At 52.6% G+C, this 23888-nt stretch overlaps 2 protein-coding genes across 7 annotated transcripts in view; both read left to right on the top strand.

The window, feature by feature from the left end:
- ACTMAP (actin maturation protease) overlaps nt 1–23888 on the top strand; it is a 122795-nt gene that overhangs the window by 43466 nt on the left and 55441 nt on the right. The gene's annotated exons all lie outside the window — the stretch shown is intronic.
- On the top strand, nt 708–23882 carry NUMBL (NUMB like endocytic adaptor protein). 3 transcript variants are annotated; one of them, XM_081806920.1, is made up of 10 exons: nt 708–951; nt 4344–4428; nt 6022–6161; nt 7075–7149; nt 7238–7312; nt 8469–8609; nt 15134–15323; nt 18425–18727; nt 21602–21724; nt 23012–23882. In XM_081806920.1, exons 1-10 carry the CDS (start codon nt 928–930, stop codon nt 23623–23625), a joined length of 1770 nt encoding a protein of 589 aa, XP_081663046.1. In that variant the 5' UTR covers nt 708–927; the 3' UTR covers nt 23626–23882. The 3 variants fall into 3 exon arrangements, with proteins under 3 accessions (XP_081663046.1, XP_081663045.1, XP_081663044.1); XM_081806919.1 differs by having other exon boundaries at nt 709–951; nt 6025–6161; nt 18422–18727; XM_081806918.1 differs by having other exon boundaries at nt 710–951; nt 18422–18727.

The raw sequence follows: 23888 nt of genomic DNA, 5'->3' as shown, positions 1-23888 counted from the left end.
CCTCCCGCACGTGCTGACCACCTGCTCGAAAGGCTGTGGCAGCTGAGAAGGCCTGCCCCCCCTCTCAACCTCCCAGGCTCCCCGCTCCCTCCTCTCGGCTCCCGGCAACCTCGCAACCTCGCCTTCGCTAATGGGCCGTAATGCCCCTGCCAGCTGCTTTGCCAAACCCACAGGACTGAGTGGGAGCGGGGATGCAGTAGCGGCCAGAACCGCGCCCTGGTCCCACCCCGGCGCCCCCGCCGCCGAAGCCGAACGGCTCACGCACTAGAACGCCGGGGTCTCTTCATTCCCCCTCCCCTTCCTTGCAAAAAGTGCCTCGTCACCGCTTCTGCCCGCCCCCGCTGGGCTGGGAGAACCGTGGGGTTAGCTGGAAGATTTGGGTATGTGGGGCGGCAAAGGGCTTCTTGATGCAGCTCTTTTACGGACATGGAACAGAAGGGGACCTGAGGTCAAGGGTCACGGAGGGGAAGAGAGCCCACGCCTAGACGGGCCTGGGGGAAGGTCTCAGCGAGGCTCACATGCTGGCTCAGCCAGGGACTGGCCAATGGGCGTGGCGGGGCGGTGGCCGCACCAGGGGAGGCGGGGTCATATCTGCGTGTAGGCGTGGCCTGCAGACCAGGGGGTGGGGCTTGAGCCGGCCAGGCGCCGGGCCGGGGCGGGGTTTTCTTGCATATCCCGCAGGCGGCGGGCCAATGGGCGGGGCTGGGGCGGGGAGCCCAGGCAGGAGGGGCGCTCCCCCGCCCCCGGAACGGAATCCTCCCGGGGAGCGGAGCAGGCTCGCGCGCGTGCATCCCACACCCTCCCCCGGCCCCCGGCCCCGGCCGGCGTCAGACCGAGCTGCCGCCGCCGCCGCCGCCACAGGAGCAGCAGCGCTCGGGGATCCGGGCCCAGCCGGGGCCGCGGGAGGCGGGGGCGCCCGGGCCCTGGATGTCCCGCAGCGCGGCGGCCAGCGTGAGAAGGGCGGGAGAGGGGGACTGGGGTGGGGGGCGGCGCCGCTGCTGATGTGGCGGAGGGTGGGAGGCGGCCGCGGCGCCCGGATGGAGAGAGGGTGCCAAGGCTGGGGAGGGTGGGCCTGGGTGGGGGTCCAGAACAGGCCCCCTCAAAGCCAAAGCTTGAGAGACTGGGGTTCGGGGCACGGGCCCTCTCTTGCCAAGGCCCTTGGACATAGACCTGCCCCTCAAAAAAAAAAATCAAGGACAGGGGGACAGATTCTAGGTACAACTCCCTGGGCAAGGTTTTGGGGATGGGGTCCAGGACACAACCCCACATCAGGCCAAGGCCTCCAGGAGGCCGTTCCAGAGCAGACGCAATCCCTACCCCTCCCTGCCTGAGGTGGTCTCTGAGCACAACAACCCTCTAGGCAAGGTGCTGAGGATGGGGGTCCCTGGGCACAGCTTCCCCACCAAGCCAAGGCCTGGGGGGGATTCCAGGCACAGTCTGTACCCAGGCCTCAGAGACGTCCTGAGCACAGCATCCCCCCCAGTCCTTGGGCGGCGTCCCAGGAATAGCCCCTTCTCAAAACAAGGTCCCTGTGCCTGGGACTCCACCCCCCGCCCCCCAGCCTGAATAAAATAGGGAAATTTCAGGCAACCCCCAAGGGCTTGGTCAAGGGTCCCTGGGGCTGCCAAGCTGCCTGGGAGCGGCCCCACCCGCAGACAATGTGCCGCCTCCCTCTCCTGGGTATGGCCCCCCAGGCTCCAAGATTCAGGCTGGGGGTGGGGGGCAGCTCCCCAGGGACCCAGTGCAGCCCTGTCTGTCTGCAGCGTCTGCGGGTGACGGCGGCTTTGTGTGTGGTACCTGGGGGGAAGGGGGGAAGCAAGCGATAGGGAGGTGGCTAAGAGTGTGACCCGGTGTTTGTGTGACCGTGGCTGTGTGTGTGTGCGCTGGAGCTGGTGACTCTGAGGAATCCTGTGCGTGTGTCTGTGTTTTGTGGTTGTGTCTAGTAATGTGTACGATGGTGTCTGTGTGTGACCCCAGCATTTGTGTGACTCTGTGTGTGTGACAGCTACTCCTTGTGCAGAACCCTGTACTTTTTAGTCTGTGTTTGGGTGTGCGTGTGCATGGTTGCGACCGTGTGGTTGTGTCTGTGATTACGTCTTTTGTGACCCTGGGTGTGTGCTTTGGTAACTATAACTGGGTTGTGACAGTGTGTGTGTTGGGTCTGGGGTTGGGCGAGTGTGTGGGCGACAAGCTGTGGGTGGAGTTGGGACTGTGTACGTGGAGTTGTGTCTATGACTGTGGCCATGTGCCACTCTCCCGGTGATTTGTGAGTGTTTGTGGTTGCGTCTATAATTGATTGTATACGTGGGTCACACATATGTCTATGTGACACACAACTGTCCCTGCAACTCTGGGTATGTGCCTGCCATTATATATGAAGACACATGGTGCCCGGTTGTGTGATGGCCCTGTGACATGTAGGACAACGGTTGTGTGTTCATGGTCACATCTATGTCTCCATCTAGCTCTGTGTGTTGATACTAAGTGACTGTGGGCATTTATAGTTGTGTCTGCGTGGGATTTGGGTGAAAGACTGGAGTAGGGGTCTGAACCCCTGACTGAGGGTTATTTCATCGTGTGTGACTCAAGCTCTAGTTGTGTCTGTGTGTGGTGGCACCAGGTACTGTGTTTGTGTGTGTGTGGGGGGGTGTCTAGGTGATTGTGGCTTCTAGATTTGTGTGTGACCTGTGTGTCTGCGACCCTGGGTGATTCTATGTACATAAGTGTATGTCGTGGCCCGAGAGAGTAGGCGTGTCTATAGCCGTGTGGCTCTCTGGTGTGTGTGTGTGTCCCTGTGTGCGTGCTGGACCACATGGGTTTCCATCTAGGTGATTTGGTAACCGGGTGACTCTCCTGACTGCGTACACGGCTCTACCAGGAACTGTGTCTTCTGTGTAGACGCAGCTATGAGCCCTATGTCCGGGTCACCGCATTTCTGAGCTCTGTCTCTTCGTCACTGTGTGCTTATGACGTGTGACGTAGAAATTGTGTGCTGATGTCTCTCTGTGTGAGATACTGTGCGTCTGTCTACATGGCGCTGCGACTGTATGTGGCCACAGGCTTCTCCCTGTGACCTGTGTGTTTGCGTGAAGAGAGGCTGTGTGTTTGTGATGGGGCGACATGTGCAGCCGGGGATGGGACACTGGGGGACTGTGTCATGGCCAGGGTGTATGGCTGGGTAACGTGGACACTGATGCTGTGTGGCTTGGCACACATGGCCATTTCTGAAACGCGTATGGCTGGAACTCTGAGCCAGCAACCGTCTGGCCATACCTGAGCTTGGCCATCCCGAGGGACAGTCGTTTCTGGGTGGTTCTATGCATGTCTTCAGTGTGCGTGCCTGGTCCTCTTTCCCGCACAGGCCAGGGCCATCCGTGTCTCTGTGTGTGGTTGGCTGGGGAGGACTCCATGTTAGGTGTGGCTGGTGCTGTGACCACACGTGTGTCCCTGTGACTGGGTGTGTGTGACCGTGAAGCACCTGTGGCTGTGGCGGGGTGGGACCGAATGCGTGTCGGTGTGTCTGCGTGCACCCATGACCACATGTCATCAGGCAGCGGTGGAGCCATGTGTGACAGGTGTGTGTGGCTGGGACCGTGTCCGTGCGTGACTCCGTGCTAATGGGCGACCTCTGACCGGTGTGACTCTAGGTGCTGCAACACGAGTGTGTCAGGCAGGGACCTGAGGAGATGTCACTGGGAGGGAGTCCTGCTCCGGTGCGTGTGCCCGGGCCCGGCTCTCTGTACGTGGCTGAGAAAACAAGAAGCGACCAAACATCCAGTAGCTGATGTGACCAGATGTTTGTGGCAGCGCCCAGGCAGGCTGGGGCTTGCTGTTCACATGGACAAACGTCTGTGTCTGTGAACACGGATGTGTGACCAGCTGGTGATAGTGGCAGACGCCGTTTACGTGTGTCTATGTGATGCGGCGTATGCGGCTGGGTGGTTTCTGTGCATAGTCACACGTGCGGACCTGTGCCCAGGGGCTGGGGACCACTGTAGACCTGAGTTGCATGCATGCACGCATGTGACAGTATGTTTATGTGTAGCCTGGACATGTGTCTAGGGGTCAAGGCCACTCCCTCCTCACACCATCCCCTTGGGTACTGAGGGCCTCCTGAGGCCAGGACATCCCCAACACATGCCCCCCGAAACACACCTACTCATTCCTGGGCCCTTGCTACCAGGTGGCTGGTCTCCCTAGTAACAGTTGCTATGACAACTGGGGTTCTCATCAGGGAACCTGAGATTGGGGGGGGTTTGGCTGTTGTCCAAAGAGGGGGTGAGGTAGGGGACTGAGCCCCAACCCAAGCCAGTTTCTCACCTTCTCCTCCCTTCCTTGGGCAGGGCGGACCCAGGAGGCCTGAGCTGCATCTGCCCCCAGCCCCCTGTGGGGCCCCGGGGCCCCCCGAAACCTCCAGGACGGAGCCAGGTGAGTGACCAGCTGGGGCCAGGGCAAGGGCTGAATGAGTGCGTGGGTCTGCCTCGCACAACCAGGGGAACTGTCCCTGTGCTCACACGGGCTTAATCACACTCATGAGTGGACACCTTCGAATGTCTTCCCTGCACACTCAGTGACCGTCAATCACACCCTCACAAATAACACTCATGAACACACTCTCAGACAACAACCTCCTGCTCTCACACATCTACCCAGATACTCGGTGGCAGAGACACACCCTCAGAACAACACGCATGAACCCACACTCTCTACAACAGCTACACACTCTGACACACACACTCTCCCAAACAAAAGCCACAGACACACGGCCTCACCACCAACAGCGGCACTCTTGGCCAGAGACACGGACTCTCGGATAACTCAGTCACACACTGTCCTAGGCGACAGCTATCGAAGACAATAGCCACACCCGCACACAGACACACAGCTTCAAAAACAACGGTCATGGACACACCGTTTTGAAGACAACAGCTTCGTGCTCAGACACATGCTCACAGGCAATGTTCCCTGACACACAGTCCATGACCACTCTCACACTTAGATACCCTTCAGCAACAACCTTCCGGCACCTTCACTTACGGACAACAACCACACTCTTGGACACTGACCCCCTCACAGACAGCACTCCCAGACACATTTTCACAGACAACCATTCTCAGACCTGTGTCCTTCTGTACATACAGTCTTCAGAAATACACTCATAGATTATCACTGTATGCTCAGATCTAGACACTGTTCAGGAATATACCAGTTGCACACTTGCTTGCACACACATACACACACAGAGGCCCCATCTGCTGGTGGTGCTCTATCCTGGTTGGCCCCTCATGCTCCTCCTAGGACTGTCAGGATGGCTTATCAGTCAGTGAAGACTGTCCCCACCTCCACTGTGGCCACTTCCACTCCCCCACCTTCATCTGATGCTCACAGGTGCACACCACCCTGGGGGCTCCTGCCTTCGACTAGACACAGTTGACAGAGGGGCGGACCTCAGAGGGACAGAGACAAGCCCGCAGCCCCCACACCCTCTGGCTTGGGTTCTGGACCTCAATCCTTGGACTTTCTGAGTCTCCCCACATCGAACCCATGCAACTCCCAACTCTCATGCTCTCTGACCCTCTCATCCCCTGACCTCCTACCCCTAAAACCCCTGTCCTCATGACTCGTGGCCCCTATGCCTTCTAACCCCTGTGCCCTCCAATGTCTTGACTCCCCATTAGTTTGGATCCTCATACCTCCTGTCTCACATCCCTAATCTCCAGACTGCTAAAAGCTGTGATTCATGACCCCCCCCATACCAGACCTCCATGTACTCTGGCCTGAAGTTTTTCTTCTGAAGCCCCACTGCTGACTCTGGCATTCCCCTGCCTTACCCTGTCCCCTGACTGTTGCTGATGCATGTTCCCTGAATGCCATGTCCTTTGACCCAGTGACCCTCCCCAACCCTGTAACCCAAATCCATGTTATCTGACCCCATGTTTCCTGAGCACTGTATCCATCCCCCTGGAGCCCATGCCTCCAGCCCCCGCCCTTAACCTGCGTGCCCCTCTCCTGTGTTACCAGAAGGAGCGGGCACCATGAATAAGTTACGACAGAGCCTGCGGCGGCGGAAACCAGCCTACGTGCCCGAGGCGTCGCGCCCCCACCAGTGGCAAGCAGACGAGGACGCGGTACGCAAGGGCACGTGCAGCTTCCCGGTCAGGGTGAGTGGGCGGGGCGCGGGCGGGGATGTGGGCGGGGCGCGGGCAGAAGCTGTGAGCTCGCGGGTCCCTGGTGCTGGGCGGGCTGGCTGAGGCCCCGTTCTGTACAGAAGACAGGTCACATTCCCAAAGAGTTGTGGAGCCTGCTGGAGCAGGACCCCAAGGTCTGGGACCCTCAAAGGCGGGATCAAAACCCAACACATATTCTCTTGTACCAGGAAGGTATTACCTGGGGAGTGGGGGGTACCTTCTTCCTGGAGTCACCCTATTCTGTGGGAGCTCACAATTTCCACAAGGCACTGGACGACTCTTCACAACACACACTGCGCTTCTGTGAGGGAGACAGCAGGATTCAGGTTCAAATCCCAACTCAGCCCCCATCAGCTGTGGTCACAACCACTGTGTTTCCCTTCCCCCAGAAGCAGACATGGAGTGTGAGGGGTCCATCTGGAGGTGTGGGAGACGCTGGTGGGGCTGAGGAAGGGTAGGCAGCCCATAAAGGGTGTGTCACTAACCTGCAGCTGTGGGCACCCCAATAGCCCTAGGGAAGAATGCTGGGAAATAGAGCCATCCCAGCCACAGGGTGAGGGAGCTGGGGTACGCTCACCCCATCGGTCATCGTTGGGCCAGTCCTGAGGCCCAGAGATGCAGACACTGGCGTCCAGAAGGAAGAGGGTAACATGTTAAGGCCCAGGAATAGAGGCAAGATGGGAATCAGAGAACGCCTGCTTCAGCATTCTCATCTGTATATCTGGTATGGGAGCAGAGTACCCGCCTCACAGGGCTGAGGTGCAGAGTGGATTCATACGTATGATGGGCGAGGGACCTCGTGTTACGCATCACAGCTGCTCAGGGGACACTGGGAAGGTATTGATTACTGTGCTGATTTCCATGCTCCCGTCTCCTCCCTGCCAAGTACCTGGGCCATGTGGAGGTGGAAGAGTCCCGGGGGATGCATGTGTGTGAAGATGCCGTGAAGAAGCTGAAGGCGGTGAGTGTGGGGTGGAGCCGGGAAGGGGCCAGCTCAGACCCCAGGAGGCAGCCCTGACCAGGCCCTTTATCCTCCTCCCCTGCCCCAGATGGGCCGGAAGTCCGTGAAGTCTGTCCTTTGGGTGTCAGCCGACGGGCTCCGAGTGGTGGATGACAAGACCAAGGTAGGAGGCCTGAGGGGGTGGCAGGGGGCACCGGTGGGCCCCTCACCTCCCCCCGCTTGAATCGGGGCTTAGGACGCCTTCCCACCCACCTCCAGGATGTCCCTCCCTCCGGGGCCTTCTAGACCATGTGCTCCCGCAACATCTTGGCACACCTCGTAGTCATAAGTCAGGACTGAGTCCTGCAGTTATTTATTTTTTTTTTTTTTAAGATTTTATTTATTTATTTGAGAGAGAGAGAATGAGAGACAGACAGCACGAGAAGGAAGAGGGCAGAGGGAGAAGCAGACTCCCCGCCGAGCAGGGAGCCTGATGCGGGACTCGATCCAGGGACTCCAGGATCATGACCTGAGCGGAAGGCAGTCGCTTAACCGACTGAGCCACCCAGGCACCCTGAGTCCTGCAGTTATTATGAGCTGGCACAGATAGTGGGTGCGATCACAGGCTGTGGAGCAGCCGTCTTAGCTCGGATCCCAGCTCACCCACGTATCTGCTGGGTGACCCAGAGTATGAGATTTAACCCCTCCGGGCCTCAGTTGCCTCATCTGTGAAATGAGGATAAACATGGAGCCTGCCCTAAATGAGAGGGTAGCTTCACGCAGTGTAAAATGGTGCTTGGTGCAGTATTTGTGCTCAGATCAGTGGATGTTAGCTGTTCTGGGTTTATTGTCAGTGCACGCGGCCAGGATCTGAGCACCTGTTTGCTCACCATTGATTTCCCGGCCCAGAGACTGCCCAAGGAGGCAGCAGCACATGACAGGAGTTAGGTTAGCAACTAAACAGGATTGATGCCTTTGCACAGGTGGTTCCCGAGCGCAGAGAGACCGTTCCCTGCCTTTTTGCCTAGTTAATACCTCTTCCAGGAAGCTCGGCCCGTCTCCTTAGCAAGCTGAGTTGGGCACCTCCCCATGGCTCCCACTGGTCCCTGTGCCTCCCCCGTCCCGGCCCTGACCCCTTGCCCGTGTCTCTCTCTGGTGATGGGCCTGAGTCCCACACTAACGGGGGAGCCCCATTCAAGCAGGGCCCACCTCTGTTTCAATGAGTGCGGCGTCCCCGACCCCGTTCAGGACAGGACAGAGAGCAGACACTAAGGGAGTGCTGAATGAATACGTGAAAGATAGTTCAAGTTCCTCTCCTGGTTTCCCCGGCCACCATCCAGGACCTGCTGGTAGACCAGACCATCGAAAAGGTCTCCTTTTGTGCCCCTGACCGCAACCTGGACAAGGCTTTCTCCTACATCTGTCGGGATGGGACCACCCGCCGCTGGATCTGCCACTGTTTCCTGGCGCTCAAGGACTCTGTGAGTATCACTGAAGCCGGGAGAAAGCTGGCTGACTCTTCTCTCCTGCGGCGTCGGGCCAGCCACTCACCCCTCCTCTCCATGCCCGGTGTCCTCACAGCTCCTAACTTAGAGTTCAGGGAGGCTGGAGGGAGTTAATACAAAGTATTTGGAATGACGGCTGGCACATCAGAAGTGCCCAGGAAAACATTAATTATCATCTTCCTCATTATCCATAGTTCTGCATGTTTCTCTTATTTTTGTTTTTTATGAGGGTTGTATGCATATAGTAACATGCACAGGTGGTCTGGGCAGGGCTCCATAAACTTGTGCTTACATAAAAATCCCAGCCAGGCCAAGTTGTAGAGAGTTTCCTGCCCCCAGCTGGTCCCTCGGGCCCTTCTCAATGATACCCCCAGGGTACCCACTCTTCTTTTAGCCTCGATTCACTGTGCCTGCATCAAGGTCCCCGCCGAGAATCTGATGGAAGCCACAAATGGACTGTCTTCTCAGAAACATTCTTAGTTAGGATTCTGAGGCTGTGACAGAAAACCCCCAGCTGCCAGTCATTTCAGTGAGATAGATATTTGTCCCTGGTTCGTGTGAAAGACATCCAGAGGCAGGCAGTGCAGGATTGGTGTGGCTCCTCTCTGCCCATCAAGAGCTGCAGCTCCTTTATCTTGTCATGGCACCGGAGTGTGGCCTCCACTCCATGATCCAAAATGGGTGCACATACTCCAGCCTTCGCATCTTCATTCCAGCTACATAAAGGAGGGAGGTTCCTTCCACTGCACTGCTGCAGAGATAAATCCAGCTTCCCAGTGTCCCAGGTTAAAATTCTGAAAAGAAGGCATGGGATTGACCTGGCTTGGGTCAGGCCTACCCTTGGTCCAGGGAGCGTGGAGCACACAGACTGACATCCAATATGGAGGAGGACCTCCCCAAAGGGAACATGGGGTGCTGTTATCAAAAGCAAGGGGAATGGATACTTTGCAAGTAAAACAACACGTACCCCTCTCAGATTTTCACGGGATTCCTTCGTATTTCAGAAATCCCTGCCCCAAGAGCTCCGAACTCCCAAAACTGGTCAGTACTCCCAACTTCCTCACTCATACACACACTCTCAGACCTCAAACCAGATGTGGAAAACCAATGTGAGAGTGTCGGGATGGATTAGTCAGTACTGGTGAGTGCCTGCCAGGGGCTAGCATGGAGATCTCAGAAACCAGAGCCTCGAGCAGCTGCGTGTTTTCTGAGCATAGCAGGCTAAGTTGTATCAGCTATCTGTTGCTGCATAACAAATTGCTCCAACGTTTAGTGGCTTAAAATGACAGTCATTTATTATCTCTCAGGGGTTTTGTAGGTCAGGGATTTGGATGCAGCTCAGCTGGGTGGGCCTGGGTCCAGGGTCTCTTATTGCTGCTACAATCCGATGGTGTTTGGAGCTGTAACCCCAGGAGTCTGGCTGGATATCCCCACTCTTCACGTATCTCAGGACCTCTCCACAAGGACTCTCTGGCAGGGGGGTTCAGGAGAGCTGGACTTCTTACATGGTGGCACACGGCTCCAAAGTGAGTAGAGAGATGAGAGAGCTCACACCTGCTTGGTCTTGGTCTCGGAAAGCACACAGCCTTGCTTCTGTGGGATTCTCTTTGTCCAGACGTTCGCAGAGGTCTTCCCAGGCTAACTGGGGAGAACACAGACTCCATCTCTGATAGGGGAGTGACAAAATTCTGGAAGAGCGGGCGGTTGCCAGAAATTTGTTGTGGCTATTTTTGGAAAACATGTGGCCACATGGTTAGTGTGGATTCAGTGTCACACCACCTAGCTGTGGGACATGAAGCCCAAGTGACTTTCCTCTCAGGAACTCAGTCTCTTCCTCCATGAAATGGGGGTGTTAGCAGTGGCTGCTCACAGGTGTGTTGGGGAAGCATTCGTTAGGATCACACCCAGAAAGTTCTACACAGAGTCCCATAACATGTGTTCAGTCACAAGGAATAGTTGCTGTCATTTGAAAAGTACTTGGGATGGGGGGCGCCCGGGTAGTTCAGTCAGTTAATCATCTGCCCTCAGCTCAGGTCATGATCTCAGAGTCCTGGGATCGAGTCCTGCATCCAGCTTCTCGCTCAGTGGGGAGTCTACTTCTCCCTCTTCCTTTGCCCCTCCCCCTCTTTGTGCTCTCTCTCTCTCTCTCTCTGTGTCTCTCAAATAAAATAAAATCTTGAAAAGTACTTAGGGGTAAGAATCAAAGCAAGAAAAGAGCAAGGCCATCTCCTCTGGGTAAAGAGCGTGACCTTCTCTGTATTCCCTTCCACTTCTGAACCTTGGGTTTGAAGCATTAAGCAGCAGAACTCCCAGCATTCCCCAAGTGTAACTTTATTTTTTGAGGTGCAATTCACATGAAATTCATCAGATTGAAGCGTACACTTCAGTGGCATTTAGTACGCTCTCAACCTTGTTTGTTCATCACCTCTCTCTAGTTGCCAATATTCTCATCGCTCCTAAAAGGGACCTCAGACCCATTAAGCCGTCACTCCCTGTGCCCCACACCCTCCTCCCCAAGCCTGGCAATGGCTAGTCGTCTTTCTGTCTCTCTGGAGTTACCTCTTCTAGACAGTTCATACAAATTGAGTCATACGGTATGTGGTCTTTCGCAACTGGCTTCTTTCTCTTAGCATCATGTTTTTGAAGTTCATCCTCATTGTAGCATGTCAGTACTTTTTTATGGCTGAATAATATTCCATTGTATGGATATATTACATGTTGTTTAACTTTTCATCCACTGATGGACATTCGGGTGGTTTCTACCTTTTGGATATTGTGAATAGTGCTGCTATGGATATTGGTGCGCAAGTATTTGTTTGGATACCTGTTTTTAATACTTTGGGGTCTATACCTAGAAGTTGGATTGCTAGATCATATGCTAGATCTATGTTTAAATTTTTGAGGAATTGCCAAACTGTTTTCCACAGAGGCTACACCGTTTTACATTCCCACAAGCAAAGTACAAGGGTTCCAATTTCTCCACATCCTGGCCAGCACTTAATACTTTCCTTTTTTTTTTTTTTAATTATAGCCACCCTAGGGGCACCTGGGTGGCTCAGTTGTTAAGCGTCTGCCTTCGGCTCAGGTCATGATCCCAGGGTCCTGGGATCGAGCCCTGCATTGGGCTCCCTGCTCAGCCAGGAGCCTGCTTCTCCCTCTCCCTCTGCCTGCTGCTCCCCCTGCTTGTACTTTCTCTGTCAAATAAATACAAAAAAAAAAAAAAATTATAGCCACCCTAGTAGGTGTGAAGTGGTATCTCATTGTGGTTTTGATTTGCATTTGCCTACTGTCTAATGATGTTGAGACTCTTTTTATGTGTTTATTCGCCATTTGTATATCTTCGGAGAAATGTCTATTCAAATCCTTTACCCATTTTTTTTTAATTGGGTTGTTTGTCTTTTTATTGTTGAGTTGTAAGAACTTTTTATATATTCTGGATACTAGATACTTAATCAGTTTTATGATTTGCAAAAAATTTCCCCCATTCTGTGGTTTGTCTTTTCACTTTCTTGATAGTGTCCTTTGATGTACAAATGTTTTTAATTTTGATGAAGTTCAATTTATCTTTTTTCTTTTGTCATTTGTGTATTCGGTGTCATATCTAAGAATCCATTGCTAAATCTAAGATCATGAAGATTTACTCCATGTTTTATTCTAAGAGCTTTATAGTTTTAGCTCTTACATTTAGGGCTTTGGTCCATTTTGAGTTAATTTTTGTAAATGGTGTGAAGTAGGGGTCCAACTTTATTTTTTCCATATGGATATCCAGTTGTCCTAGCACCATTTGCTAATAAGATTGTTCTTTCTCCGGGGCGCCTGGGTCGCTCAGTCGTTAAGCGTCTGCCTTCGGCTCAGGTCATGATCCCAGGGTCCTGGGATCGAGCCCCGCATCGGGCTCCCTGCTCCGCGGGAAGCCTGCTTCTCCCTCTCCCACTCCCCCTGCTTGTGTTCCCTCTCTCGCTGTGTCTCTCTCTGTCAAATAAATAAATAAAATCTTTAAAAAAAAAAAAAAAAAGACTGTTCTTTCTCCATTGAAGTTTTGGTACCCTTACCAAAAATCAATTGACCATAGATGTGTAGATCAATATCTGGCTCTCAATTCTATTTCATTGATCTATATGTTATCCTTATGGCAGTATCACATTATTTTGATTACAGTAGCTTTGGAGTGCTATTTAAATTAGGAAGTGTGAGTTCTTTTATTTTGTTCTTTTTCAAAATGACTCTGGCTGTTCTGGGTCCTTTGCAATTCCATGTGAATTTTAGGGTCAGCTTTTATATTTCTATAAGAATCTATTGGGATTTTGGTGGGGATTGCATTGAATCTATAGACCATTTTGGAAATATTGCTATTGTTAACAATATTAAATCTCCCAATCCATGAGCATGGGATGTATTTCCATTTATTTAGGTCTTCTTTAATTTCTTTCAGCAGTGTTTGTTAGTTTTCAGCATACATGTCTTTGACTTCCTTGGTTAAATTTATTCCTAACCATTATTTTATTTTATTTTGTTTATTTATTTATTTATTTGAGAGAGAGAGAAAGCATGCACATGGCGGGGGAGGGGCAGAGGGAGAGAGAGGGCTCCATCTCATGACCCTGAGATCATAATCTGAGCCGAATTCAAGAGTGGGATGCTTAACCAACTGAGCCACACAGGCGCCCCCATTTTATTATTTTAGATGCTATTGTAAGCGGGATTGTTGTAACTTCATTTTTGGATTGTTCGCTGTTAGTGTAGATAGGTATAACTGATTTTTGTGTGTTGATCTTGTATCCTGCAACTTTGCCAAATTCATTTATTACCACTAATAGTTCCTTCGTGGATTCTCTACGATTTTCTATATATAAGACTACGTCATTTGTAAATAGAGATAATGTTATTTCTCCCTTTCCAATTTGGATGCCTTTATTTCTTTTTCTTGTCTAATTACTCTAGCTAGAACTTCTGGTACAACGTTGAATAGAAGTAATGAAAATGGGCATCCTTGTCTTGTTCCTGTTCTTAGGGACAGGCTATCACTCTTTCACCATTGAGTATGATGTTAGCTGTGACTTTTTATCAGGTTGAGGAGGTTCCCTTCTATTCCAAGTTATTTGAACTTTTTTATTTTATCATGAAAGGGGGCTGGATTTTGTCAAATACTTTCTCGGCATTCATGGAGATGATCGTGTGGCTTTTTTCCATCTTTCTGTTAATGTGGTGTATTATGCTCATTGATTTTCATATGTTGAACCAACCTTGCATTCCTGGGATAAATCTCACTTGATCATGGTGCATAACCCTTTTCCTGTGCTGGTGAGTTTAGCTTGCTAGTATTTTGTTGAGGATTTTTGTCCCCAAGTTTATCTTTAAAAGGTGGCTGAGCATCGTGGTTAGGAAACAGAAGTCAGATCAATCTCATTCTCATCTTAATTCTGCCACTCGCTTATTGTAATGGGTGTGTTGACTAAGGTTCAGTTTCTTTGTCTATACAATGGGTTCATAAGCATATCCACCTCCTGGGATGATTGTGAGGATTCCAACAAAGGATGGACAGATTTACTGGGACACCTTTGTGGTGTTTCCCTGTGCCTGGCTCTTGGGCTGGCTCCCTGTGTTGTATGCCTTGCATATATTAGTTCATGGATAAATCTTGCAACAACCCTGTTAAGTGAGTGCCGTTAGGGCCCCCATTTTACAGACAAGGAGGCTTGGGCACCAAGAGGTGACGTGGATCTCTTGAGAACACACAGCTGGAAAGCAGGAAGCCAGCATCATTGTGGCCTTGGAGCCTCTCAAGTAGGCACTCAATGGGGGCTGTTGTTTTCACCCCCAACGTTTTATGACAAAATGTTTTCAAGCACGTAGGGAAGCCGAAAGACTTGTATGGTAACCAGTCCCCTGTACACCCACCACCCAGATCCTGCCATTAGGTCTGTCTGCGCTTACTCTATCGCTCATCTGTCCGTCCCATTTTTGACGCATTTCAAAGTTGCAGACATCAGAATACTTCCCCCAGACATTTCGAGCATGCATACCGTGAAGTAGAATTCATTCATTTCCCACTCATTTTCTTTTAAAGTCAAATACATGCTGTGCACAGACCCAAGTATGTTAACAACTACATATACTTGTGCAACCCAAGCTTCCATCAAGACCTAGAACATTCCTCCACTCCAACCAAGCCTCCTGCCCCTTCCCAGTGAGTTCCCACCCCCACCCCTACCCCCTAAGGAACAGCCACGCTTCGGACTTTTTTCACCACAGATTAGTTTTGCTGGTTTTAGAACTTCATATAAAGGGAGCCATACAGCACTGCACTCTTGTTTCTGGCTGTTTTCACTGGGAGCTGTCATCTGTGTCCCTCCGGGTGCAGATGCACACGGAGGCCCGAGGTGGGGGCGGGGGACTTGTCCAGGATCACCCGACACACCGAGCGGGTGGCACCCGGGGCTTTGGCGTCTGGCCTGCACAACGCCGCCTCTCCACGCCCGGCCTGACCTATCTTCCCACAGGGCGAGAGGCTGAGCCACGCCGTGGGCTGTGCCTTTGCGGCCTGCCTAGAGCGGAAACAGCGGCGGGAGAAGGAATGCGGGGTCACGGCCGCCTTCGACGCCAGCCGCACCAGCTTCGCCCGCGAGGGCTCCTTCCGCCTGTCCGGCGGCGGGCGGCCCACTGAGCGAGAGGCCCCCGAGAAAAAGAAAGGTGGGTGCTGCCCAGAGGGCATGCAGTTTGGGGGGAGAGCGGCAGAAGCCCGGGGAGTCTGCACTTTACAAAGCACAGCACCAACCACAGGGTTTGGTTACAGTTTACAGAGCTCACTTCTATTGGGCAATAGTGCGCAGGCCACAGATTCCAGCAAAACTCACCAGCGCTCCATTATCTGCTAAGTCAGGGACGCTCGGAGGCATTTCAAATTGTGTATCAAGGCCAGTTAATGGCTTGTAAAGTCAGCTTGGTGGATTGTGGCTGGCTGGCACTGAAAAAAACTGAAATAGAAAAGAACAGAAAATATCAGATTAGCTGAATGTATTAAGGTAAATGTAGTTCAATGATACTTTTATTTCAGTGTATGTCTTTGCGTGTGTGTGTGTGTGTGTCTGTGTGTGTGAGACAGCTTACTGTGTAAAAGGTTTTTCTTACTTTGGGTTGCCATCAAGAAAAATATCTGGTAATCTCTAACATTCTAGGTTAGTGGCAAATATTTTGTAAATTCTAAAACAGTGTGGTTTTTATTATTTTTTTTTGAGAGAGAGAGTGTGAGCAGGGGTAGACAGAGAAAGAGACAGAATCCCAAGCAAGGGGGTGACTGGGTAGTTCAGTCGGTTAAGTGTCTGCCTTCCGCTCAGGTCATGATCCCAGGGTGCTGGGATCGAGTCCCACATCAAGCTCCCTGCTCAGCGGGAAGTCTGCTTCTCCCTTTCCCTCTGCCCCTCCCCCACTCGTTCTTGCCTGTGCTCTCTTTCAAATAAAAAAAAATTTTTTTAACACTGTCTGGGCCATAGCAGAACCCAGAGAATATATTCTTTTAATTGAAAAATTCTAGGTGCTTCATAAAAAAACTTTTTTTTAAAGATTTTATTTATTTATTTGAGAGAGAGAAAGTAGAAGCGGGGTGGGAGGGAGAAGCACAGGGAGAGGGAGAAGCAGACACCCTGCTGAGCAGGGAGCCCGATTGGGGACTTGATCTTAGGACCCTAGGATCAGACCTGAGCTGAAGGCAGATGCTTAACCAACTGAGCCACCCAGGTGCCCCTCTCTCAAAATCTTAAAAAAGAAAAGAAAAAAAGAAGCCCAAGCGGGCTCCACTGGGCTCGATCTCACAACCCTGAGATCATGACCTGAGCCAAAATCAAGAGTCAGTCACTTAACCAACTGAACCATTCAGGCACCCCTAAAACAGTGTGTTTTTTAAAATATAAGTATACTGTGTTCTGAGTCACAGTATTTTTTTTTTTTAATGTGGATTCTAGTTTTTAAATTTTTGGAAAACACTGCTTAAAATTTACAAAGAACTTACAGTGGGGAACTGACCCAGATTAAAGGAGACTAAAGAGATTTGACAAGTAGTAATAAATGCACGGTGTGATTCTGAATTGGATCTTAGATGATCTCCATCTATAAAGAGCATCTCTAAGGGACATGATCGGGAAAGTTGGGGACATTGGAACACGGACCACAGATTAGCTCATCGTCTTGTACCCACGTTGGATTTAATTGTACTGTGGTTCTGGAGGAGGCCGTCCTTGTTCTTAGGAGGTATATGCTGGAGGTTTTAGAGTGAAGGATGTTGCCTACAATTTGCACTTGAACGGTACAGGAAAAAAAATTGTGGAAGGGAAGAGAGATCAAATGAGTTAACTGTGGGGAGCATAAGTTAGGAGAACATGTGGGCTCAGTGTTCCATGATTACATCTTGTTTGTAAGTTTAAAATATTTCTAACAAAACAAAATAAAAAATTAAAATAAAATATTTCTAACTAAAAAGTTAGGAAAACAAGTTTTTATCACTAGAATATTAGAGCGTCCAGAGTATATTTCTTTGTATAAATTACATTTACATACCTCTTAACAAATTTACAAGTTTTTCACAGATTACAAAGTATTTTACTGTTTACATCATCTATTCGAATTTGTAAAGTATTTTACCATCTGCCAAGCAGATGACAAAATGAAGTTAACAGTGGGCCTGATCGAGTATATGATGTTTTAGTGCTTACAAAAGAACAAACTGGGTCCACGGTTCTTCACAGTGTACAGATGTTTATAGAGGCTGTTGGCATTTACAAGGAACGTGCATTCACTTTAGAGTTTGCAAAGGGTTTTGCTGTTTCCAAAGGATGTGATCATTTCTAGGTACTTTGCAATGTAGAAGGCATTCACAGCTTACACAGCAAAATGAGAGTTTACAGAGTGTGGTATGATTTGCTGAACACACCACTCAGCATTTCGCTGTAGATGTGCTGATTTACAGCCTCAAGGCACCGTGCTTGCCCTTCGACAAGGAGCTCCTTCCAATTTAGGAGTGACGGAGCAGTGCGCACTTTCCACAAAGAATGGAGGGGCTGCAATAATCTGGAAAATTCCCCAGAGGAAGAAGTGTGCCAAGCTGGGTCTAGAATGCTAAGTAGCAACTGGAGGAAGGGGCAAAGTACCTGAGTTGGGAAGAATGGTGGGAAGTGGAGAGAAAGAATTGCAGACAGAATGACAGGAAGATAGCATGATGTGGAGAGAGCAGGCCAGAGGGAGAGGCAGGATTAGGGTATTCGTTTAGGACACAGACTGGAGTCAGCCTGCCCCTTCCTAGCATTGTGGCTTCAGCAGAGTCACTTACCATTGCTGGGCCTCGGTGTCCACATCTGTAAAATGGGGATAATGCTCATATCAGCCTCACTGGGTAGCTGCGAGAATCGAATGACTCCATACTTGCCAGGCACTTGAAACAATGCCTGATACATGCGTCACGCACCAAATACGTGCTCGTTAAATTAATCAGAAAGGGAGACAGAAGGTCTCAGAAGGGAAAACAGCGGAAGCAGCAAAGAAAGCCAGACTGGGGCCAGAAAGCGAGAGATACCCAGAAGGTGAGGTTGGAGGAGGAATCCCCGAGGGCCTCCTGGGGCAGGCGGTACTGGCGTGGTGGGGATGAGAGACATTTCAGGGCTCTGACCAGCCTGTCGTGAGGACAGGCAGGACACAGTGGGTGAGGAAGGCAGCACTGGAAGATGATCAAGGGGACTTGGTGGGAGAGGAGCGAATGCCTAGGTGGGGTATCTAACCACCTGTCTCCCCCATGTCTCCAGCAGAGGCAGCAGCTGCCCCAACTGCGGCGCCCGGCCCTGCCCAGCCTGGGCACGTGTCCCCGACACCGGCCACCACATCCCCCGGTGAGAAGGGTGAGGCGGGCACCCCAGTGGCTGCAGGCACCAGTGCGGCCGCCATCCCCCGACGCCACGCCCCCCTGGAACAGCTGGTTCGCCAGGGCTCCTTCCGTGGGTTCCCGGCACTCAGCCAGAAGAACTCACCTTTCAAACGGCAGCTGAGCCTACGGCTGAATGAGCTGCCATCCACACTGCAGCGCCGCACTGACTTCCAGGTGAAGGGCACAGGTGAGCCCGGGGGCTCAGCCGGAAGGAACATCAGGAGCAATACCATACCGCCGTCCGTAGTGAACACCAGGGAGGGAAGAGGTGGTATACACCTTGATCGATTAGCACTGTCTGCCAGGGGAAAGGAAAGAGAGGTGGAACACATCGTGGTTGATTGGCGATTAGCCGCATCTGCCGCCAGCAGGGGAGAGAGCGGTAGTATAAATCATGATCGATTAGCAATGTCTACTGTTGGCAAGGAACAGCAGAAGGATGGCACAAGCCTCGATCGATTCGTAATGTCTGCTGTGGTTAGGGACATGAGAGAGGTGGCTTTCATCACGATTGATTAGCAGAGTCTGCCAGGGGCTCGGGAGAGGGGAGAAGCTGCCTAGATGCCATTGTTTGCTCAGGAGGAGGCTGAGACTCCAAGCATTTGGCCATTGGAGCCATAAGATCTAGCTAGATGAAGGATACAGGCTCAGACAAAGGGAGGATTGCGACGGGTTAACAATGTCTGCCTGAGGCAGGGAGAATAGAATGACAGCATATGGCACGATCTCCTGACAGGGTCTGCCATGAGCAAGAAAAAGGAGCGAGGTGGCACACCGTATGATTAATTAGTGAAGGTTGCCATGGATAAGGGAGAAGAGAGAGCAGCAGAAGTTATGTTAGCTCAAGGAGGGGCTCCCAGAATTTGGCCAGTGGAGACAGGAGGTGAAGAGCACACATGAGCATGGGGGTCAGGGGTCAAGGCGCATAGTGACGGGTTTGCAATGTCACTGGCAGGCAAAGGATCAGGCAGAGGAAGCACCCATCATCGTTGGCCAGCCATGTCTTCCAGGGACAGTGCTGAAGAAAGAGGGGACACATCATCATCGATTAGCCATGTCTGCTCTGGGTGCTGCTGGGAGAGGCAATGGAGCTGTTCTGTTTTTCTTAAAGGGGAGATGGAATTGCAAGGACCAGTGCTCTCTCTTAGCCATGAGGTCTGGCCAGGTGAGGGGGAAGGCGAGCAGAGTTCAGTGGGGAAAAAGCATCGTGTTTGATTACTCATGTCTGCCACGGGCCAGAAAAAGGAGAGAGAGTTGGCATAGGTCATGATCTAAAAGCCACGTCTGCGTGGGAAAGGGGGAAGAGAGGTGGCCCAGTGCCGTGTTCTGCCCGAGGGAGACAGGCAAGAGGGCTGCCTTTCCTCCCAGCTGTCCGTGAAATCACGGGGTCTGGCCCGCTTTCCTGCTTCCGTATGCCAGATCGGAGACGCCCACCTCTTATGGCCTCGGGGACTGGCGTGGGAGGTGTTGATCTGTGTCCGGAAGGCTGGGCCGCTCCCAAAGGTGACTGCTAAGCAGATGCCAGTGCTGGTCGAGAGTGACGCACAAGCGCTCCCTGTCCTGCAGCGTCCCTCGGCAGTCACACCCCCTCGCGCTTGCTGTCCTCATGCAGCCTGACACGAGCACGCTCTCTGGCTGCCCCTGATTTGGAAGCTTCATGCGCCTGGAACCAGTGGCACACTTGCTTGGGTGTGACCTGCCCCCCAGAACTTTCAGATCCATAGGAGTCACAGGTGCCACACACAGAAGTCACACACTCAATGTGACTCAGAAGTCACACACCCTCGGAAGTCACAGAAGCCGATGTTTCCATTGACACACACTTGGGCACGTATCCAGATAGCCCACGAGGAGGTACACACACTCACAAACCACACACCCGGATTCACGCAAACTCGAAAGACACATCTCAGATTCACACGCGCTTGCAAAAACATTTGTGTGTCACACGGGGGTGGCCGGATTGGCTCACGCTTGGGAAGCACAAGCAAGACGCCACGTGCCTGGATTTTGGTCACCCTGAGATGTCACACCTTCAGAAAGCTGCACACCCATTTGGACTAATCCGGTCATCCTAGAATTGACCTGGAAACCGCTGCCCTTCCCACCTGGGCACCCCCACATCACACCTGTGAAGCCCTACAGCCGATTTCTTTCTGATGCTCATCAGAGCATCACACAGGTTCGCTTGGAGACAACCGCTTGCTGAGACACCACACCCCAGTGGTATTTCTCTGTCGTTTGTTTGGTGTGGTTTGTTTTTTTTAATATTCTGCATTTATGACACTATTTTATTTTTTGAATATTTTATTTATTTGAGAGAGAGAGAGAGCACAAGTGGGGGGAGAAGCAGAGGGAGAGGGAGAGGCAGACTCCCCACTGAGCAGGGAGCCCGTCGCGGGGCTCGATCCAGGGCCCTGGGATCATGACCTGAGCCGAAGGCAGACGCTTAACCGACTGAGCCACCCAGGCGCCCCTCTGTTGTTTATTCAGATGACACCTTTGTTCATCCCAAGCCCTTGTGAGGCCACCATACCCGCTCAGGTTTTCCTGGCTGGCTGGAACAGGTGCATCTCTGCCCTCATGATGTATGCTCTTGGCCAGGCCAGGTGTGGTGGACAGGGCCCCGCTTCTCCACCCAAAGCCGGACAAGTGATCCCCAGCTGGTGCACAACAATGGGGCCAGCATCCATCCTGACAAGTCAGTCCTCTTGCCGTCTATGTGGTTGGACGTATTTTTAACTAATATATATTGGTAAACATTTAAAATATTTCTTCTGGTTTGTAGCCATACCCAGATCTCGAGGTCCTCCTTGGTGTGGGGGTCCCTGTGACTCTTGGCCAGCACATGTCCCATACCACTTGGCTGTTGTGTCACTCAGGTGTAACATCTGCACAGAGTTAGCCTATGTATGGCCACGGCCGATTGGTTACCGCAGAGTGGACCCATGACCCACACACCCCACGATGCCAGGTCGTCAGAGGGGGCCACCTGAGGGCACGGGGCTGAGGGCAGGGCCCGGGCCTCTTCGCTGACCTCCACCCTTCCCTGACTTCCCAGTGCCCGAGATGGAGCCTCCCGGGGGCAGTGACAGTGATAGCATCAATGCTCTGTGCACACAGATCAGCTCATCCTTCGCCAGCACCGGAGCTCCAGCACCCGGGCCACCGCCGGCCTCAGCAGGTAAGCCCAGCCCAGCTCCTGCAGCAGCCGCCCGGCAGTGCCCCGCCTGCAGCCCCGGTCAGGGCTACCTCCCGGACGCCGGGAACCTGGGAATCCCACGAGCTTAGAACCATGGATCATCTAAGGGCTATGGGACCATCCTAGCACCATGGAGTCCGTTTCGAGCCTTGGATCATCTTAGAATCCCAGGGTCATCTCAGAGCCATGGGTTCATCCTAGAACCAGGAGGTAACATTAGAATCACGGGGTCAACTTAGAACCACGGGATCAATTTTATTTTATTTTATTTTTTTAAGATTTTATTTCTTTATTTGACAGAGCGAGACACAGCAAGAGAGGGAACACAAACAGGGGGAGTGGGAGAGGGAGAAGCAGGCTTCCCGCTGAGCAGGGAGCCTGATGTGGGGCTTGATCCCAGGACCCTGGGATCATGACCTGAGCCGAAGGCAGACATTTAACTGACTGAGCCACCCAGGCGCCCCCCACAGGATCAGTTTTAAACCTTCCTGTCTCAGAACCATAAAATTTAGAAACCTACAGCCTTAGAATCACAGGATATTAGAACCTCCAGATTGGGAACCACGAAACCTTGGAATCACCCTAGAGCCATGAGCTTATCCTAGAACCACGGAAGCACCTGGAACTGCAGTATAAATTGAGAACTCTAGAATCTTCGAAAGCACAACCTTAAAACCACCGAACCTCGCTCACTATGTTGGAACAGTACAGTACACTCTGAGAAAGATCCATGCAATCTTAGAATCCTAGCCTCCCAAAACGATGCATTGTCAAAATAATCAGAACTAAGGGTGCTATTGAAAATATTTAGTAACGGGATGCCTGGGTGGCTCAGTCGGTTAATCTGCTGCCTTCGGCTCAGGTCATGATCCCAGGGTCCTGGGATCGAGTCCCGCATCGGGCTCCTTGCTCAGTGGGGAGCCTGCTTCTCCCTCTGCCTAAAGCTCCCCCTGCTTGTGCTCTCTAACAAATAAATAAAAATCTAAAAAAAAAAAAAAAAATTTAGTAACAAGTTTGGCACTGACCAATCAGAAGGGAAGCTGGGCTGGTGATTGTCAGTCTCGCCCATACTCTTCCATCTTAGGACCTGATAATCCCAGAACTATGTTTTCTGAGCACTTCGGAACCATTCCGTGGTGCAGGGTGGTTAAGCCATTTGCCCCGAAGTCGACACAGCTAGTGAGGAGCGGAGCTGGATGCAAGGAACACAGCTGCAGGGTCCAACCCCCAGCCTAGGGATCTCTCAACTGTCCCCTCTCCTCTCTCTAGGAACTTCTGCCTGGGGTGAGTCCTCCGTGCCCCCTGCAGCGGCCTTCCAGCCCGGGCATAAGCGGACCCCTTCGGAGGCCGAGAGGTGGCTAGAGGAGGTGTCCCAGGTGGCCAAGGCGCAGCAGCAGCAAGCGGCCTCCGTGCCCCCCATGGCCCCCGCCCTGCAGCCCTTCCCCGCCCCCGTGGGGCCCTTCGATGCCGCGCCCGCCCAGGTGGCCGTGTTCCTGCCACCCGCACACATGCAGCCCCCTTTTGTGCCCGCTTACCCGGGCTTGGGCTACCCGCCCATGCCCCGGGTGCCCGTGGTGGGCATCACACCCTCACAGATGGTGGCCAACGCCTTCTGCTCAGCCGCCCAGCTCCAGCCCCAGCCCGCCACCCTGCTCGGGAAAGCCGGAGCCTTCCCGCCCCCGGCCATGCCCACTGCCCCCGGGGGCCAGGCCCGCCCACGCCCCAATGGGGCACCCTGGCCCCCGGAGCCGGCCCCTGCCCCGGCCCCTGAGTTGGACCCCTTTGAGGCCCAGTGGGCAGCATTAGAAGGCAAACCAGCTGTAGAGAAGCCTTCCAACCCCTTCTCGGGCGACCTGCAGAAGACCTTCGAGATTGAACTGTAGCCCGCGCCGCCCTGCCCGCCCCAGCATCTCTGGGTGCCCCACACATGGGCGTGGAGGCCCAACCTCTCCCTAGTCCCGGCCCCTGGGGCTGCGCCCCCCCCAACACCCCCTCTAGCCCCTTCTCTTGATCACCCCCCACAACCACTACAGAACCGACGTTGTACGCCCAGATTGCGACAGGATGGAATTCAGGGATGGACCCGGCCTGCCTACGGGACCCATTTCACTGCCAGACTTAAGCTGGCAATGCCCTTCCCCCCACC

This window comes from Leptonychotes weddellii, chromosome 16 (genome assembly GCF_054177405.1).
Source record: "Leptonychotes weddellii isolate Sample4059 chromosome 16, ASM5417740v2, whole genome shotgun sequence".
Classification (NCBI taxonomy): domain Eukaryota; kingdom Metazoa; phylum Chordata; class Mammalia; order Carnivora; family Phocidae; genus Leptonychotes; species Leptonychotes weddellii.
Note: the sequence above shows the minus strand (reverse complement) of the source record. Positions and strands in the feature narration are given on the sequence as shown.

Coding starts and splice junctions, on each gene's coding strand:
- NUMBL (XM_081806918.1), top strand. CDS start 928: ATGTCCCGCAGCGCGGCGGCCAGC. Junction 8,610..15,133: donor TCCTGGCGCTCAAGGACTCT/GTGAGTATCACT, acceptor ATCTTCCCACAG/GGCGAGAGGCTGAGCCACGC. Junction 21,725..23,011: donor GCCACCGCCGGCCTCAGCAG/GTAAGCCCAGCC, acceptor TCCTCTCTCTAG/GAACTTCTGCCTGGGGTGAG.